Genomic DNA, 20,806 nt, shown 5'->3' on the forward strand with positions numbered 1-20,806 from the left:
AAATAACTTGGGTCAACCACCCAGAACAACAGACTGTGCATGAGATGGGTGAAGAGAAGTGCAGGCAGGATGGAGCAGTTGGAGATGAGTGTCGGGATGATTTGTGACAGAAGAATAGCAGCAAGAGTAAACAGGACAGCTCAGGTAAAATAGTTCGGAGACAAATTTGAGAGGCAAGGTTGAGATTATTTTTTATACACCTGTAGTGAGGAATGCTGGGTACAGTGGATAAAGGATGTTGAAGATGGAGCTCCCAGGAAGGAGGAAATGAAGAATACCACAGAGGAGACTCATGGGTAAAAGGAGGACATAGCACAATGCTAGGGTTGGGGTAGCTATAGGTAGATGTGGGAACCTTTAAAGGAGGCAGTCAAATGAGAAAAATCACACTATGTTGCTGTTGTCCTTTTATCTGAATACCACTTATTAACATTGTGAAGACTTAAATGTTAAAGTCAAAAAGTCAAAGTCAAAGTCAACTTTATTTGTCAATTCTGCCACATGTACAGGACATACAGAGAATAGAAATTTCGTTACTCTCAAACCCTAGATGAAATAGCAATGAACATTTAAATATAAGAGAGTGATTAAAAAATGCAAATAAAATAATTAAAAAGTAAAAATTTAAATAAATACAATACAAATTAACAAGAAAGCTATACAATATACAATATACAGTATTCAGGTAAGGGTAAATGACATTGAGTGTAAACCAGGCAGAGTAGTGCAAATAGGCAAATAGTGCAAATGGAGATTTAGTAATGTACAGTAAGAGATAGTATAACAACAAAGTCTTATGAGGTGGTGGCAGTCCAATGCTCCACAAAGTGACTGGTAACTGGTGCAGGCCAGTGAGTGAGTCAGAGTGTGTGTGTGTGTGTGTGTGTGTGTGTGTGTGTGTGTGTGTGTGTGTGTGTGTGTGTGTGTGTGTGTGTGTGTGTGTGTGTGTGACAGAGTTCAGTGAGACCATGGAGGAGAAGAGGGGAGAGGGGGCAGAATCGGGAGGGAGTTAAGCTTCCTGACAGCCTGATGGATGAAGCTGTCCTTCAGTCTGCTGGTCCTGGCCTGGAGACTCCGCAGTCTCCTCCCTGACGGCAGCAGCTTGAAGAAGCTTTGCATTGGGTGTGTGGGATCAGCCGCTATGCAAAGGGCTTTTTTAGTGAGTCGGGTGCTGTAAATGTCCTGGAGGGAGGGGAGAGAGACACCAATGATCCTCTCTGCAGCTCTCACTATGCGTTGGAGGGTTCTATGACAGGACGCATTGCAGGCTCCAAACCACACAGTGATGCAGCTCGACAGGATGCTCTCGATGGTGCCTCTGTAGAAAGTGTACATGATGGGGGCTGGTGCTCCTGCTCTTCTTAGTTTGCGGAGAAAGAAGAGACGCTGCTGTGATTTCTTGGCCAGTGCTGTGGTGTTGTACGTCCAGGAGAGATCCTCTGTGATGTGCACACCCAAGAACTTGGTGCTGCTCACTCTGTCCACAGACGCTCCGTCAATGGTCAGAGGAGCATGTTGGGTGTGCATTCTCCTGAAGTCCACAACAATCTCCTTCGTCTTCTCCACATTCAGAGAGAGATTGTTGTCAACACACCACGTGGCCAGGCGTCTCACCTCACTTCTGTAGTCGGTCTCATCCCTGTTGCTAATGAGACCCACCACCGTTGTGTCGTCCGCAAACTTGATGAAGAGGTTGGAGCTATATGATGGAGTGCAGTCATGGGTCAGCAGAGTGAAGAGGAGGGGGCTCAGCACACATCCCTGCGGGGCCCCGTGTTTAAAATGATGGTGCTGGATGTATTACTGCCGACCCGTACTGCTTGAGGTCTTCTGGTGAGGAAATCCAACAGCCAGTTGCACAGTGAGGTGTTGAGCCCCAGCTGGACCAGTTTTTGAGTGAGCTGTTGGGGGATTATAGTGTTGAATGCTGAACTGAAATCTATGAACAGCATTCGAACATATGAGTCTTTTTTGTCCAGGTGTATGAGTGCATGGCAAACATAAGTATATGTTACTGTAGCCTCACAAAAAAGCTCTTTAACTGCATCTGAACAATAGGAAGGATAAAGATCATTTTAGAAGAAAAATCCTTCAATTTGTTCGATTTGTCAGATTAAGCTAAATAATTGCGCGGTTTTATAATGTCAGTGTTTGTGAACAGAGCCTGATATTCAGCCCTCGTCACAGGTTGAAGGAGAATCTCTATCCAATGAAAATAATCTCAACGGTATGTAAACCAATCAGATGCCTTTACGTAGGTGCGCCGATCCAGCCCATTGTCCAATCAACGCTGTTTGTAAATGCGGGCCTGAATCCCTCTTCAACCTTCTGCTTTCTGGAGGGGCACCTTCAACCAGGTCCGCGGTGCACTGGCAGCGGCTGTCTTAGTTGTAAAGAATAACTGGAAATAAGACTTTTAGACAGACACAATGTCGTTCCTCACTGTCACCAGGCTAGCGCCCAAACTACTTAATTCAAAGGTAAGAGAAACAGAATGAGCCTCGATGCCGCTTTCTTGGTTAAATCTGTGGACGTTTCCTTTAAGCTAACGTCGGGTTTGGTAGCTAACAGGCTAGCTTAGCCCTGTCAACCACATTGTGAAATGCAATTGGCCGAGTTTTTTGCAATTTGCTTAAACACTGACAAGAACTTTGATCATAGTAATGTATGGACCCTGTTTTTCGTAGATATTATTCAGAGACAGAAGCCGTGTTCTGTTTGACAGCTCGTATCTTGTTAGCTAACGGTAGCGCATGAATCATTGCACTCATGTTGGCCTTGTAGTGTCATAACTGTGGTATGTTTGTCCAACCAGCACAGAGCAGACTCTTAACTTTACGCTACGAGTTTCTACTATTTGTAGTATAGCGTAATAACATTAAATTGTACTTTCTTTTAAATTCACTTTAAACTCTGTGTTTATTCACCATCGCAGTTGATCTTCATATTAAGATTTTAACCAACCATATAATGCTTATGTTTAAAATACAGCTGAATAGCCGGTATAAATCATTTTTCATAAATCAATTTTTATGTAATCAGGTTAGGTCCACTGAAAAGACCTCTCTTAAAATAAGAGCTATGAAGAGGCAGTCAGCAGACAATTACAGCGGAAAAAAGCTGCAAAAATCATATAATAAAACTTTATGATATCTAAAGGTAGAGATCATACTACTTACAAGGTAGAAGGGTGCATACCTTTGGAACATCTGGGGTTAAGAGGTGAAGTATTTATTATGTTGTGTGGTTAATAATATAATAGTTATGGGATGGTTTGAAAGCTTTACAAATGAATACCATAAGATAGCTTTTAATTCATGACGGGAAGGAAGTTCATTCAACCTTTTCAAAAAGAGCAGTGATGAGTATAAAATGTTGTATATTAGACGTGGTTTAACTGCAGAAGTATTTATAGGTACACCCCACAATCTTGAAGATGTCCATGGTCAAGGACAGGCATGAAGGTTGACTACAGTGGAGGAAGTCAGGGTTCTTTAATTATAAACAGTTTTATTTTCCCTTAAGTGAAAGTGTTTTGTAAGGGCATATAGCCATTTTTATTTTCTGCCTTTAAAACTCAGATTTGGCTGCTTGGAAAATGTTAAAGGTAGATGAAGCATAGTCATACTCTGAGCTAGGACAATTAGGTATTCATTAAAATAATTACATTGACAACTAGAGATCCCCTGTGGTGTTCTGTTTCTAATGGTAAAATTGCATGATTGATGATATAATCCCATCAGCAGCAGTCTGGGTTTTGTCTGTGAGGTTGGATATTAACCAGTTAAATGTGGCTTTATCTTGACATGGAGACAGAAGTAAGATTTATGGTTTATGAAATGGGCAGGGCACATTTAATATCTTATGTTTTTACAAATATCCAACATATCCAGTTGCATTTGGAAGAGCATATTGCTGTAATGTCCATTGAAAAAAATGTGATTATTTGAACAGATAAATGACTTTGTTTTAATTAAATCATTTAAAATATGCTTTGGCCAGCCTGTCAATCTTAAAGTACCCTTCCAGTGACCTTAGTCTACTGCTTTACTCCAGTGACCTCTCAGTATGAACTACTTGGTTGCCATATCAAGTCAAGTCTCCTACTACTGAAATAATAGAGATAATTTTTCAGTCATGGCGACTAAGTAGTGTCTCTCTTTCTTTGAAATCTCTATCATATGTGGGGACCTCACCTATGTCACAGTTACCTTTCTCTCTTATCATTTGTAATCTTTGCTCTGGAGATTTATTAGTAAGCTGTAGTTGCATAAGAACGTATGTGTCTGAACTATGAAAGTCATGTGATTTTTAGTAACACAATGAAGTCTTATAAAGGAGAGTCTCATGATTTATTTTTTTCTTGCTTCAGATCATTTCATCTTTTGAAAAAGGGGATTGTTTTAAGTACCTCTAGATTTAAATGTCATTAAAATGTGTATTCCTTATACCAAGATGTCTGTTTTGATTTGTTTGTCCATAGAGAGGGTGGCTTTGTTGCTAATCACTCAAGTATCATGTGTTTCTTCTAAACACAGCCTCCGGAGGGGTTGCCTTTTTGTGTGGAGTACTTGCCATAGTTGCTCTTTAACCCTGGCTGATGGACAGTTGGGAGTGAGTGAGTTTAACTGGTGCTCTATATTTAAGACACTGAGCTGTTACATAATCTCCCCGATGCTCAGCTGGGTAAACTGTGTGTGTAGTGACGCACCCTACCTTTTTGTTTCGCTGAGCCTTGATGGTCCTGATTATTCAAAACGGTTGTGGTTATAAGGAGTAACTGTCTCCTGCCCATTGATAATCTACTGATATGTTTAAATGAACACACAGGAGTCGCATTTCACTAGTGAGCAAGATAGCCAGCTGAACTTCTCAATACTATCAATGAGTTTCCATTAAGAGTACTTTCATAAAAACTTTTTTTTTTAAATTAATGCCTTGACATGAAAGGAAGGAGGCATCTTTTCCTAGTTTGTGAGTAATTAGGTTGCTTCACTCTGGATTTGCCCCTTGGATACATGTAATGGCTGGTTTACATTTTACCAACAGTTAGATCTGAAAGAATAAGACTAGATGTACTTTTCCTGGCTTTACAGGACCAGTCTGATTGTTTTACACCAGCATTAACATTGTGAAAAAAACAAACTAGAAATGACACACGAGCGTGAATAATTTGTTTATTATAATGAGATTGTGGTGTGAGGTTTTTAGAAAAAGTGCACACTGTGCTGTTTGAAAGAGGTGGGGTAATATTTGTGACTTGGAACATCTCCACAGTATTGGCAGATAACACAAAGCCCCAGTTTGTGATCCGATTTTTTTTTATTTTTTTTTTGGCCAGGTTGTCAGACTTTGAATGCACCTGAAACCTTCAGGTGCAGAATGCCCTGAAATGGCTGTCACTAGTGGCCTTTGTTGCAGGCCATGTACTGTGAACTACCCAGTTATAAGTGTTGTTGTTTTTTTAACTCTAAATTTTGGGCAAGTTTGAGTGGCAGTTATAAAACGATGAGGATGAAAATGGAGAAACTACTCTGAATAACTGCTTAGTTTAGTGAAAGCTATGTGTTATGCTACAAGGTACACTTTAATAGGTAAAATGCTAGAAAGAACCTGTAATTATATGTATTAGGCATGCACCAGTACAGAAAACAAACATTGTTACTGAAAATATGGTGCTCTACACTGTTATCGTCATATTAAAAAAATAAGATGGCATTTACCAACATCAGTAGCCGATATGTATTTGGTACCATGTAATGGTTAGTGTTCAGAAATTGTTTGATGAAGAGCAGGAATGGAAATGGGCTTGTGCTTGTAACAATCAGTGTAATATTGGTGTAGCACCAGTCTTGCACAAGGATACATTAACATTTGGAGGAGCCTCTAACCGAACCACTGACCTTCCAATTAGTAGCGCTACCTCCTGAGTGACAGCCATGCTAGTGCTGTGGACAAAACAAGCATACGGTATTATATAAATATAATACTGTTTGCTTGTAGTGTAATGTTTTTTTTCTGGACCACAATAAGAACAGTTGTTACTGTGGGAAAGAGAAAAAAATTATTATAGAAAATGTTTTTTTTTCCTGTGTAAAAGTTTCTGTACACTTGGTAAGAACACGGTGATTCGTTTAACATGTATATTGCTTACTACAGAGAAAGAGTTGGAGCCATTTCACTCACAGACTGATTGCAGTATTATCCTTAGAAATGTTTTGTAGCTTTTAAGGTCCTCCAAGGTTGTTTCATTTTAAATACAAGCAGTAGGTAGTCTAGAAATTCTGTTATTACTATAATGTTGTTTTGTTGTACTAACAATCCAAATTGTATTTCCTAATATGTTCTGCAGAATGCCTCTTTCCTATTTGTGGCTGCCAGAAATGCCAGCGCATCAACAACAGTAAGTGCATTTAATTTACTCCACTGTTTTCTACTTGTTTTATATAGCTGTTGTGTAGTTTTACTGTTTGTGTTAACAACCTTTGGAAGAGACACTGGTTCTTACTCTGTGGTCTCTGTGAAGATATTGACATTTGTGGAGCAATAAATCATTTTTTTCCTGAAATGTTTGCATAAAGTTTGTTTAACCACAGGTCACAAGGGAATGTAGTCTATTTTAAGGCTGAATGTTTATTCAAGGGCATTAAAGAGTAAACATCGTCTTTTACAGAATCTGAAGGATGTCCTCTCAGACCTCATTCCTAAAGAACAGACCAGGATCAAGAACTTCAAACAACAGTATGGGAAAACCAACATAGGGCAGATTACTGTAGACATGGTAAGTGGCGGAGATTTTTGCACACGTTTAGTGAGCTGAATAAAATAAGACCCTCACACAAGCGAGTCACTGAGCTGGATTCCTCAGATCGATTATATTAATTCAGGGAGGGCTTTACCTTGATGCAGATTAGCTGTGGCATGTTAGCTGCACATAATCCATGTAGGCCTGCCTGGTCTTGTTTACTGTGCCAGGTATCACTGTTCGGTCATCTCCCTCAAAGGTCACAAATTGTGCTGCTTCCTGCCAACAGGGATATTTGAGCTGGCACTTGCACTTTCTCTCTCGCACACACACACACACACACACACACACACACACACACACACACACACACCACTGCAACAAATCTATCCTCTTCCATCTATCAAACACTGCATCTAACTTGTTGCATTGTAGATTTAAGTTGAGCTTCATGTGTCACGGCAATAATGCATTCAGTGTCTATTAACTTATTATCCTGTGTGCAGAATTACAAACCTGAATAGTATTTAGGATGTTTCTTCCTGCCTTTATAAAGACATTTGGTGGACACTGATAGCAAAAGCAAAGAGGTGAGCTTCTGAAATGGTCTACTGATAAAAATAATCAGTAGATAAAATGTTTTAAAGTCCAGTATAGCGTAACTTTGTTACTACAAACACACACGGCTGTTTATATATATTATTGGCAAGACAATTTTCTGAATGTCATTCCATGTTTTTGTTTTCATCCATAGGTCTATGGGGGTATGAGGGGAATGAAGGGTCTGGTGTATGAAACCTCTGTGTTGGATCCTGAGGAGGTCAGTATCAGAGCTACAGAGAATACACTGATATATTATTGCAGATCTATTAGTGCCTGCGTTTGTTGGTACATTTGTATTTTAAAAAAAAAGAAGTGGGGGGGGGGTTTGCAAGACAGAGGAGCCACACTAGGTTTGAGGTTGTTTAGAAACAGAACGAGTCAGTACTGCATAGTAGTGCAGGTCAATATGGCCAAAAATATTTAGCCCGTTATATATTTGAAAATTTGCGATAACCATACAACTGACGTTATAACTGATGCAAGACAAAATATTTTACAACTCCATACCTCAAAACCCTGCATAACTTTATTTTCACTTAAAAAAGCAGCTGTTTTTTATGTGCATTAAAGCCATGTACAAATTTAACAGTGCAAACGCAAATTCCTTGCTGACAGTTTAACCAAAAGGCATTTCCAGTGGAAATGGGCCAACGTATCCTCAGCATAACCATGCATAATATCCACAAAAGTTAAAAGAGGTGCTTTGCAACATGAAACTGCAGTGTGCCAAATAAATAAGTCAAATGCGTACTTTTCAGACCATAAGGTGCACAAGATTGATTATAAGGCAGATTAAGCGAAACAAAACAGTCAGATAGCCTTGAGTTTAAAATCCGCTTCATACGCATAAGTGCCACACACACAATACGGTAAAATTATGTTGAAGCACTGTACGTATTACTCCACGAGGCTCCTGACTACGGTACTCTTAATGTTCCGACAATCCATCAAGCGGTGCGGCTTTTTAGTACGACTGGTAAGCTTCAACATTTTTTTGACAGTTTTCTGAGCGCTGTGTACCGCATAAAATTGGTTTGAGGTCAGTACGCACAACCAGAATTCATACCAAAGGCACACTGGATTGTAAGGTGCATTGTCAATTTTTGAGGAAATTAAAGGCTTTTAAGAGCACCGTATAGTCTGAAAAATACAGTAATAAGGACGGCCCGCTTACATGTTCTACAAAACACTTTGCTTTGGTGGCTATCTGACGGACAAAAATCAAACCAGTTCCACATCACTGAAGTTGAACCATTTTTATAAACCAATTCTGGTTCATCTGTTTCATTCAACGATCTGCTTTCGCCCTTCTCATTCTCTGTCGCCGCCACGCTTTTTCCACCATGTGTGTATGAAAATAAAGGCACTGCGCATGCGCGTTTTACCCATATTCTGTCGCGATATTTAATTTTCTTATCATTGCCCAACATTACTGTGAACAGTATATTGTATATTATAGCTTGAAATTCAGGTTAATCTATATTAGAGATTAATGGTTGCTCTCTGCTCACGTTCAACATCGATGACAAAAGCGCAGAGTGCATAGTGTAAGTTCTCATAGCAGTGACCACTTGCTGCTCTGTGCGGAGAGTTCTTGGAAGTAATGTAGAAAAGGCAGCAGCCAGAAAGCTGCACTGGCATGACATGATATCTTAAATTTAAATCAGTTAAGGTTTTTGAACAAACATGTTATCAGTCAGACTCTAAACACAAAAAGCACAAGGTATTATTATGGTAAGCTTTTTTTCTGTTATTTTACTCTTAGCTGCATGCGCATTAGCATTCCCTGTAGGCACTTGAGTTGATTGCTTTCTGGCCAAAGCTGAGGCACTCTGAGGCATTGAATCATCAATATTCATTGGTAGAGATGCAGCTTATATTAGCAGCTTGCCAGCACTCAATTGATTGTGCATTTGATGATAACAGGAATATGTAGCTAATTATCACAAATAACATTTACTTCAACATCTTCTCTCCCCTCTCATCTCTACTTTGATAATCAGGGCATCCGCTTCAGGGGCTACAGTATTCCAGAGTGTCAGAAGCTGCTGCCTAAAGCTCCAGGAGGTGAGGAGCCACTGCCCGAGGGTCTTTTCTGGCTGCTGGTCACAGGACAGGTCCCAACCGAGGAGCAGGTGAGTCGATGCAAGAAGTTATTGTCGTAAAATGTTGTTGCCTACTGGAGTTTCAGTGAGCAGCTATCTGTCATGGTATGTCAGATGCTGTCAAATCTCTTCAGAATGCTTCATCAAAACTGAATATTCTTGCAGTGCAGTAAATAAGGTGACTTTGGCACCTGGATCAGTTAAGGTACCAAATACGTGAATCATGACATTTTCTTTTGCATCATGGAAAGGTGAATAACAAGATGCTTGGCGTGTGTTCAGTTCAAGTGTATTTATGTAATGACAGATACAAATGTACAAAGGCTCAAGGCACATTAAATTTTAACCTTGGTTCTTCTCAAAGTGCAAACTGCCATCCTTGTTAAAAAATAAATAAATTCCGTGGCCTTGTCAAGGAAAAAATTTATATAGTAATCTTTAACTCAGAAATGTCTTAATTTCATTCGTTTCTAGTTATCCTCTACATTTAATTTTTCTTTAAGTTCACAATAAAAGAAATGGTAGCTTAACAGTAGTTTAAAAGCTAACTCAGTGAAAAACTGACAAATACACACAAACAACCAACTGAAGTGATATATTACACTAAATGTCTTGACGTGAGCATTTCTCTTGTGCAGCCTTTAAAAATATATTTGCGCTGAGTAACCAAAATTTTGAGAATCACTTAAGGCTCAAAAAAAAAAAACAACCCACCCTTGAGCAAGAACCTGTTTGCAGTGGGGAGTAAAAAAACAGGCTCTGTGTGTGTGGCAGTCTGCCTTGATTGGTTGGGTTGAGGAAAGCGAAGATGAGCATTTTACAAACCAAATGACACAACAATAATAACCTCTGGGCAGGTTGGTAGGGCCAGTCACTGTTGATGAAATGCATGCAGTTTTAAACTCAAAGATTTGCAATTTTTGCAGAAAAAGGTACAGGGACAGAGAGGACAGAACAAAATGCACAAACTACAAGAAAGAAAATAGAAGCAAATGACATACAATACTATAATAAATAAATGCCTGCAGAGTGAAATACAGAACAGCACAAGACAGGTGCTCTGTGAGTTTAGAGGTCTCAGCAACATAGGCCTATGTAGCAGCAAGAGTCAGAATCAACTAAGCCAGCTCTAATTGTATCCATCAATCCATCCATCAATTTGCTTCCACTTTTCCTTTTCAAGTTTGCGGGTGGCGCTGGAGCCTATGCCAGCTATCATAGGGCGAGAGGTGGGGTACACCCTGGACAAGTCGCCAGTCTGTCACAGGGCTAACACACAGAGACAGACAACCATTCGCGCTCACATTCACTCCCGCATTCACACCTATAGGCAATTTGGATTAATCAATTAACCTATCCCCCTAATTGTAATCATCAGTATTTAGTTTTTTGTACAGCGTCTGCCGCTGAAATATAAAAGCTACTTATGTTAATTTAAAAGCTCTGAGAAGCACAAGTAAGGCTGAGTGAAGTTTTCTATATGGAGCTGTGAGAATTTTAGAAAGTAGATACAAGAATAAGCTTGATTTTTACAGGGAATCAATAACCAAAGTCAATATCTAAGAAAAACTGTTTCTGAAATTTGGCGTGTATAAACTAGAGGTTGTATCTTGTTTTTACAACTGAGAAACAAGACACAATCTATAGGGATTTTATTGCTGCCAACTATCTCCTTACAGAATGATATGAGGACAACCTATGCTCCTTTCAAATGCTTGCAACTTTCAAGCGCACCTCTCTATCTGTTCTTCCTGCGTCTCATATCTGCTCAAATCAGCCAAGGAGGAAATGTTTATTCTCAACACACATTTGTCTCCTTATTGATCGAAGAGTTTTCTGAGATTTCTGCCTCATCTATTTATTTTGTGTCCATCTTTCTTTCCAGGTGAACTGGGTGTCCAAAGAGTGGGCAAAGAGAGCAGCACTTCCCTCTCATGTTGTCACCATGTTGGATAATTTCCCCACAAATCTGCACCCCATGTCCCAGTTCAGCGCTGCCATTACAGCTCTGAACAGTGAGAGCAGCTTTGCACGGGCCTACTCTGAGGGAGTCCACAAGTCCAAGTACTGGGAGGTGAGTTTACACCCATACCTTTTTTTTGAAAAATATGGACTAATAGAATTTTTTTTTTTTTTTTTTTTTTTTTTTTTTTTTTTTTTGCTCAAGAGACTGAATCACTTTAGACACAAGAACGCTTTCAGTTTGGTTTCATGTGGTCTTTTCTTGTTGTGTAATTTATCTTTTTTTTTTTTTTTTTAAAGTTTATCTATGAAGATTCTATGGACTTGATTGCCAAGCTCCCCTGCATTGCTGCCAAGATCTACCGTAACCTGTACCGTGAAGGCAGCAGTATCGGAGCTATCGACTCCAACCTCGACTGGTCCCACAACTTCACCAACATGCTGGGCTACAGTGATCCTCAGTTCACTGAGCTTATGAGGCTCTACCTCACTATCCACAGGTGCAACTTAAGATGCCTTTTTACATAAAACAAGTTGGATTTAATCTTATTTTTTTTCTAGTAACACTTGAATCAAAGTCTTGCCTTTTTAATCTAAGAATTAGAGATGTTAAGTCAGATGTCGAAAAGATGAGAATGAAACTCGCAAACCTATCTGGAGTTAGACAGCATGACATTATGTCACTACTTGGTTTGATTGATTAATGATGAGGATGATAGGTTTGTTTTTTTTTTGTTTTTTTTCATCATCTGACCATCAAAACTAACCAAACTATTACAAACAGAAGCAGTAGTTCTCAGGTATAACACAGCCTGAGGTAACTACCTACAGGTTTCCTAAAGTGACCTTAAATTTATTTAGCATGACCTTTTTCTTTTTTTTTTCTCAAGCTTAGTTGAATTAGTTGCTTAATCCAGGTGGAAGGAACTGCAAATGTAATGACTGTTTCTCCAATTTTAATATGGACAGAAGCAAAAACTCTTCCCAGACTTTTTGGTTGATGTAGGTCAGTTAAGTAAGATGGGAGCCGACTGAGAATAGTATTGTAAATAGGAATATATATATATATATATATATATAGATAGATAGATAGATATATATATGGCAACATTGCAGACATAGAGGACAGTTACAAGTACTTGGGGATCCCACAGGCGAATGGGAACCATGAAGAGGCCGCTAGAAAAGCTGCAACCACCAAGTACCTGCAGAGGGTCAGGCAAGTCCTGAGGAGTCAGCTGAATGGTAAGAACAAGATCCGGGCCATCAACACGTACGCCCTGCCCGTGATCAGGTACCCTGCTGGGGTAATAGGCTGGCCAAAGGAGGAGATAGAAGCCACTGACATAAAGACAAGAAAGCTCCTTACCATGCATGGAGGGTTTCACCCCAAGTCCAGCACCCTGAGGCTGTACGCTAAGCGGAAGGAAGGGGGCCGGGGACTGGTGAGTGTCAGCACCACAGTCCAGGATGAGACAACGAACATCCAAGAATACATTAGGAAGATGGCCCCAACTGACCGAGTGCTCAGTGAATACCTCAGGCAGCGGAAACCCAAGAAAGAGGAGGGAGACGAGGAACCATCATGGAAGGACAGGCCCCTGCACGGTATGTACCACCGGCAGATAGAGGAGGTGGCTGATATCCAGAAATCCTACCAGTGGCTGGACAAAGCTGGACTGAAAGACAGCACAGAGGCACTAATCATGGCAGCACAAGAACAAGCTCTGAGCACAAGATCCATAGAGGCTGGGGTCTATCACACCAGGCAAGACCCCAGGTGCAGGCTGTGTAAAGATGCCCCAGAGACTATCCAGCACATAACAGCAGGGTGCAAGATGCAGGCAAGGCATACATGGAACGCCATAACCAAGTGGCCGGCATAGTGTACAGGAACATCTGTGCCGAGTATAACCTGGAAGTCCCGAGGTCAAAATGGGAGATGCCCCCAAGGGTGGTGGAGAATGACCGAGCTAAGATCCTGTGGGACTTCCAGATACAGACGGACAAAATGGTGGTGGCTAACCAACCGGACATAGTGGTGGTAGACAAACAGAAGAAGATGGCCGTAGTGATCGATGTAGCGGTTCCGAATGACAGCAATATCAGGAAGAAGGAACACGAGAAGCACATCAACTGTTACAAAGTTGATGTGCAGTTAATAAGTGCAATAAATATTTATATTGGAAAAGAAAATCGTGAGAGAATCGTGATCTCAATTCTAAGCAAAAAAATCGTGATTCTCAATTTATGCAAAATCGTGCAGCCCTATGTAGTAGTGTAGTCTACAACACAGTGTTGGGTATGATGCGTTACTAAGTAACGCGTTACTGTAATTAAATTACTTTTCCACTGAAAAAGTAGAGTAACTGATTACTGTTCATTTTTAGGTATTTTAATTACAGTTACTTACAATGTACTTGCGTTACATTGTAGAATAATTAAACTCGCTGAATATCATTATTTCATTTCAATAATTTATCTTCTAAACGTAGAAGTAAACTCTGCCGCTTTAACATCGCTGTAGTGCAGGTGCACGTCATTTCGCGCCAGTTTGCTGCATAGTCGTATTCTAAAGCGGAAGATGTCGGACTCGACTGAAGCGTGTGGCTGTTTTATGAAACGGAAATATTCCCGTCTCTTAACTTTTCTGAAACAAGCAGACAAGAACATTACAGTAATATGTAAGCTATGTCCTGGGGAGAAAAAAACTCAGCCGTTGTTAATAGCATGAGTAATCTACTGACACGAGAGCATAGACGAACACTTCTGAGTGATCCTTGTTCATCATCCATGGATAACACCGCGGCAACTCCTGCTAATCAGGCAAAACTTGATTTTACTTCAGCAGCGTAGAAATTGTCTGAAGGTGAGCTTAAAAAATGATTGCAGGCTACATTGTGGAAGAGATGCTACCGCTGCGTACTGTAGAGTCTCCGTCTTTCAAAAAATGTATTTATTATTTAAAGAGTTTAATTTCTATTGTTTGTCCACTCAAGGTTTATATGGTTTTTAAAAAGTATTTAGTTAAATTACTTACTGAGTAATTAAGTTACTTTTCTGACACAGTAATTAGATAAGTATTTTAAATACAATATTGATTAAGTAATTAGTAATTAATTACTTTTTAAAGTAACTTAACACTGCTACAACATGACAAAACAGACCATCCAACCTGAGTGTGCAATGATGTGCAAAGGCTTTAAGGTTTGAGTGCTGAGGTAATGAATCTCAGTGCTCCTGAATAAACAGAATCCACTGTTGCTAAGGTGCATGTATATAAATAAAATCGCTATTATCAGACAGACAGAAGTTAGAGCAGCGAGGCTTTTTCTTGCCTCAAAAGAAATTCTGGGTTGAAAAAAAAGAAAGGAAAAAAAAAAAAAGAAATTTAACCAAGAAAGTAGCATCTTCAGTTATTTATGTGGAGAAATTCCTGCTTTTTACTGTGACAGCAGTCCTCTTATCCTGAATTTGATGCAATATACAATAAAAATAGATATTGGTTTACACAGTCTGCAGTTTGTTTAGCAGTCAAACATGCCATGTAGGATATGTGCACTGAAAAAAAACAGACAAACTCTAGGAGCAAATTCAATTTATCTCCCACACAGATGGTTCTGCTCAGATAAAAAGGATTGACAACTCTCCAGCCTCCCCAGTGTTACTATTTGCCATTGTGATGAAGTGTAGCAGATGCCGGTGTAGACTTAAATGGCACACTCTAGAAACCTTACTGTTAGAATTATAATTTTAATGTGTTCATTACTATGTGTTTTTGTGTGTTTGTAAAATTGTAGTGATCATGAAGGAGGCAATGTCAGTGCTCACACTAGCCACCTAGTGGGGAGTGCCCTGTCTGACCCCTACCTGTCCTTCAGCGCTGCCATGAATGGTTTGGCCGGTCCTCTCCATGGCCTGGCCAATCAGGTTAGTAATGCACAGATCATCATTTTCATTCTGTTTTCACACTGAGAGATTTGATAGAAACAACTTGGCGATCCCAAGTTAATCCCCCATTCATCTTTTTATAAAGAAAGCATTTTCATTAGGAAGACTGCAGTGGATATTATGTGATAATGATTTTTATTTCAGTCAGTTTATTACAATTGTTCCAAAAACACTACATACAACACTTTAATTATTTGATTTTTACCAAAAAACTAAGAAATCTGATGAGGAAAAAAACTGAAAACAAGTTTAATGTGTAGTTTAATGGTTGGTTCATAATTATTTAATGCCTTTATAATCTCATAGATCTCTTCTGTAGCATATAGATGGGTTAGAGTTTATATCGCCATACCTTCTTACTAATATTAAAGATGACCGAGTTCTGCTAATCAGCTTTACTGTCACAGGCCTGGTATTCTGAATACTAGCTTACTGTCACATTGTCACAACACTTGATTAAAACGGATCATTAAATTATTAGACACTTCTGTGTTTTTAATCACACATCAAAATATCCACTGTGGTAGAAGCCTTTTTTGAAACAACCTTGTCACCTTTGTGCCAACATGGCAACATAATCATTGAGGACTTGGCTGTTTTTTGGTCAGTGCAGTAGACAAACACTAAAGGTGAAAATGACAAAGAACCAAGAGTTCAGAGTCAAACTGCTGTGGTGCTCAATTATAAATATTATTTTAGAGTTCAATAACGTTCACAAAGCACTGCTTGATTACCAGCACCCGAGGGAAGGTCTACCCTCCTTTTATTAGCTAGCAATTTGTCAAAGCTGCTTCTACCTCCTCCAATAAATTTTGGCATCTGTTTAATTACTATCCATCCATTTTCTTAAGTGCTTATCCAATTATAGTGTCAGGGGGGCTGGAGCCTATCCCTGCTTCATTTATTTATTAGCTACTTAACTAGTTAAATACAGTCATATGATATGACCAACTATTATGAGCAGTTGTACAGTAACCTATGATTTTTGGATTAAAATGTTCATAATGATTTTTTTTCTTTCAATTTGCGCTTTGCTCACATATTTGACATATTGACACTTAAAATGAGTTTTGGTTTGATTTCAAACACAGTGCCAACAAAAATACAGCAGAAAATTCACTTAGCTTATGAATGTGTGTTTTGTTTTGTCTTGTTTTGTGGGTTTTTGCTGCACCTACAGGAGGTACTGGTGTGGCTGACTGCTCTGCAGAAGGAGTTGGGAGGAGAGGTGTCTGATGAGAGGATGAGGGATTATATCTGGAACACACTCAAGTCTGGAAGGGTAAATAAGCACCACATCCGCAAACAAACAACTCTAGTTATTATTATGACTTCATTTTCCACTCTCACTCATTTTCAGAATAACACTTCTGGTGATGTCAGGGGTCCAGTTGTTTCTACCAGAAGTTACAGCTAGATTTAGGAACCTTTGGAGGAGCTCAAACCAGATTCTTTGTTAAAAGAAAAAATTAACACTTTAAAAAGTCCCTAGTGGGCTTTTGTTGTTTTCTAAAAGAGTAGAAACTTTGGGCATGAGGCTTTCTGCATTGAACATTTCTAATTGGTTCTAATCTCCCTAAAAGTGTGTGAAATCTGTTAGGACCCCATTGTCAAAGCAGTAACTCGAAAGCAACATCAACACAACAAGTTGCTTATTGTTGTTGCAGTGTTGTCACTTTATATGGCATCATTGTTTTTTATAGTCTTCCTTCACCTACAGGACTAAGAGGAGTAGTTGATTTAATGTTGGCACAAAGAAAGTTGTGTAATTACAACAGTTTGTTGTTGTTGTTTTGTTTCCAAAACCAAGAAATTGCTATTATTACAATTTTTATAATTTACTATATTTTACACCTGATTTACTCTGACCTTCATCTAAACCTTCATATTCTAGTTTGATTTACCGATTAACTAAATTCTGTTTTTGTCTTTCATAATAGGTTAAAATTGTTAATGTATACCATAAAGAATTTGTAAAATAATAGTATTTTAGCACAGATAGAATGGTGTTGATGTCACCTAACAGCAAGTGGTTTTACATGTAAGTTCTGCACCTGGTTGGTTTCTTCTGGTTTTGTTCCCCAAAACATGCATGCTAGGGTAATTAGTGATTGTAAATTGACCTTATGGGTGTGTTTAAGTTCTTAATGCGTTTCTGAAGGTCTCGTGAGTACTTAGTTGTCAGAGAGACTAGAAGAGTGCACTGTCAGGTTAAAAATGTTGGGTTTCTTGGCTGTAGGTGGTTCCAGGTTATGGCCATGCTGTCCTAAGGAAGACTGATCCACGTTATACCTGCCAGCGTGAGTTTGCCCTGAAGCATCTGCCCAGTGACCCCATGTTCAAGATGGTTGCCCAGCTTTACAAGATTGTACCCAATGTGCTCCTGGAGCAGGGTAAGGCCAAGAACCCCTGGCCCAATGTAGATGCTCACAGTGGAGTGCTGCTGCAGGTAAGACCTGGGATTATAATCATGCATTTGTTATCTAACTGAAATAATCACAGATGCTGAAGTAACTGACTGCTTTCCTGTTTGTGTGTATGTTCAGTACTATCAAATGACTGAAATGAACTACTACACTGTGCTCTTCGGTGTGTCCCGTGCTCTCGGCGTGCTGGCCCAGCTGGTGTGGAGTAGAGCCCTGGGCTTCCCCCTGGAGCGCCCGAAGTCCATGAGCACAGATGGACTGATGTCTCTGGTTGGAGCAAAGTCAGGCTGAAGCACCAACCTGGAAGTAGCTGTGGGTTAGTGTTAAGGGTGGGAGGAGGTGGAAACATCAAAAAGCAGACATAAGTTGACCCCTTGTCATTTCCAACCCCAGGGATTTAGAGGATTCAAAGAGACAGTATGTGTTTAATGCCATTTCACAAAAAAAGGGCCTTTTTAAATTGTCATAGCATTAGTCTTCAAGTGTGTTTAGTTAATCACTGACAGGCTTTCCAATCATGTCTCTCTATCTAAAACATGAGCAGAACAAACTTTATATATGGCCACGGTAGGCTCAAACTACCTACCACTTTTAGGTCTGCTAGCATTGCTAAGATTTCCCCTGAGCGGTGCTTCTCATTGGACACTGGGTCTAAACTAAGAATAGGTAGTGGCATTCAAAGGGAATTGTGCACTTCCTTTGTATTTAAGCTTCTACGTTTAAAAATCTGACTAAATCTTTTTGGCCACTACAGTGATGTGTTGTAGAGGATACTTCCAAGCAAAATACAGTTTTGTCACACAGCTCTAATTTTATTTTTTCGCCTATGCAAAGTTGTCATCCCACCCAGTTGATCGATGCGTTTCACTCCCACTTATGAACACTCCAGTGTAACGGGAAAAAAAGGTCCTCACTAGTAAAAATCCTAGAAAGCCGTTTAAGAAAAAATATTTGTTTAAAGACACTGCCCCTTTAAATCTCTGGTCTCCCCTTTTTTTCTCTCTCTCTAACTTGTAGTTTTTTCTTTTTTCTAGATGACCTGTAATACCTCTATGATCAAAATAACAGTCTTTATTAAAATTTGTTTCCTTGGTCTTATTTTCCTCAAAATAATTTCCTATTTTTTTAATGGGTTTCTTATATTACGAATCGCTGAGAATCAGGACTAATGAAGGTAACTGATACAGATTTGAGCAAAGGGTGTTGTAACTGGCAACCTGTAGGAAATCCTTAAGAGCAAGCTTGAATAAAAACAGGATGGGAGGGGGGGCTTTGTAGAGTTTTGTTTTGTTTTTAAGTCTTCTTTTATTTGACTGTATGTTCATGTCTTTATCCCAGCAGCAGAGCACTTCAAATGACAATTGTAAAGTTATGATGTATTTGATTGGATTTCCTAAATTGTAACAGTAGAAAATCTCCCCCCTTTTTTTTTCTTTTGGTGTTAAATGATGTATAAAAATATATTTGGGTTTGAATTTTGTTGTGGTTTTATTTATACTCTGTGTACATAGGTATATATATGTATAGCATTAATGTATGAGCTGTAAGCATTCACTTGCTGCTTATAACCACAATGAGCACCACAGTTTACCAGCAGTGTAGTCGTGCCCACTATATGTCCAGTTTCACTGGTCACTGTGAATTTCTGACAATGAACAAAAAAAAAACCAACTGCAGCTATCTTCTGTATATAGAGTTTATTCCCAAGCTCTGTTTCCTCAGCTGGTGCTGTATTTCAGGTACTTCACTTGAATGTGTCAAGCTTGCTCTTAAGTTCTGGGTTTCTCAACACTCCATTTTTGTCTAGTTAGAGTTCTTGCGTATTTCCTCCTAAGAATACTCTTTAACGTGTTCGCTCCGATACTTGATTCTCTCTGCTCTGCTCTTCTGGCTTTTTCGGGCATGTGTTTTGTGTTTTATTGTAGCGTTCTTCCATTTGGCAGGTTGTTCAACAGATGTGGTTATTTTGATCGTAGAGGAGCTTAAGGGTTGTAACTGGGGGGAATCATTAGAGAAACACTTGGGGGCGGGGGGACAGGGCTGGATGGGTCAAATGGGCAAGAAAAGCTTGAAACAACTATTGGAAAACCTTAGAAATAAATGAAAATTAAAGGTTTTTATTAACACTTGTTTGGTCTCATTTTCTTCATAAGTGCTTGAAAAAGAAATTGTGATGTAATTCCAGGTCCAGTTGCATGTAACCTTTGAAATTACCAGGATTTCTGAAGTGATTACCCAAATGGTCTATACCCTCCTTGTAATACACAAACACAGTCTCACAAAACGCTGTCTTTTAGCCATTGCTAACAGTTGTTAAGCTTTCACGATTTAAAAAGGACTGAAATAATAGTTAACAATCATTATTAATGGCTGTGGAAAAAAAAAATTTTTAACAATTAAATTTGCACTTGTTAGATACCGTATTATACACTTACTGGACACTGTTAGTTACACCCTGCTAGTACCAGGTTAGACTCTTGTTTTCATTACTGCCTTATTTCATCATGGCATTTAGCAAGATAGTGGAAATTTCTTTTGTCCATATTTACATGATAGCATTACACAGTTGCTTCTGATCTGTTGGCTGTACATCTATAATGTGAATGTCTTTGACGTTTAAACGATACTCAGTTGGTACAGTTGGAATCTAAACTGGGCTGAGGAAAATATCACTCATAAGGTTCCAGCAACAGCCTGAACGGTTGATACAAGCCAGTGTGGAAGCATGCTTTCAGGCTGTTTATACCAACAGCAATGGAAATTCATCAACCCAACATTCAGTCTACTGTTTTCCAGTTATGGTGAGCCTCAGTTTTCTATTATCTGACCGGAGTGGCACCCAGTGTGCTCTTCTGCTGCTGGATTCTATCGGATCCAAGATTTGTCAAGTGTCTGTGAAGGTTCTCAGTCATCCAGGTCATCGTAGTCTAAGGAGCTTGCAAAGACAAAACTCCTAAACACTAACTTAACAAGGTAGTGTATGCTCTACAGTGCAGTGAGGAATGCTCAGACCT

The 20,806-nt window shown here is 39.3% G+C and overlaps 1 protein-coding gene across 1 annotated transcript; it reads left to right on the plus strand.

The window, feature by feature from the left end:
* The first annotated feature begins 2,305 nt into the window (after nt 1-2,305).
* On the plus strand, nt 2,306-19,921 carry cs (citrate synthase). The gene is made up of 11 exons (XM_082517507.1): nt 2,306-2,480; nt 6,353-6,403; nt 6,674-6,781; nt 7,500-7,565; nt 9,352-9,483; nt 11,339-11,527; nt 11,716-11,915; nt 15,216-15,345; nt 16,547-16,648; nt 17,606-17,815; nt 17,913-19,921. Exons 1-11 carry the CDS (start codon nt 2,430-2,432, stop codon nt 18,081-18,083), a joined length of 1,410 nt encoding a protein of 469 aa, XP_082373633.1. The 5' UTR covers nt 2,306-2,429; the 3' UTR covers nt 18,084-19,921.
* The last annotated feature ends 885 nt before the right edge of the window (nt 19,922-20,806 follow it).

The sequence above is a fragment of the Aulonocara stuartgranti genome (genome assembly GCF_965226115.1).
Source record: "Aulonocara stuartgranti genome assembly, chromosome: 20".
NCBI classification, from domain to species: Eukaryota; Metazoa; Chordata; class Actinopteri; order Cichliformes; family Cichlidae; genus Aulonocara; species Aulonocara stuartgranti.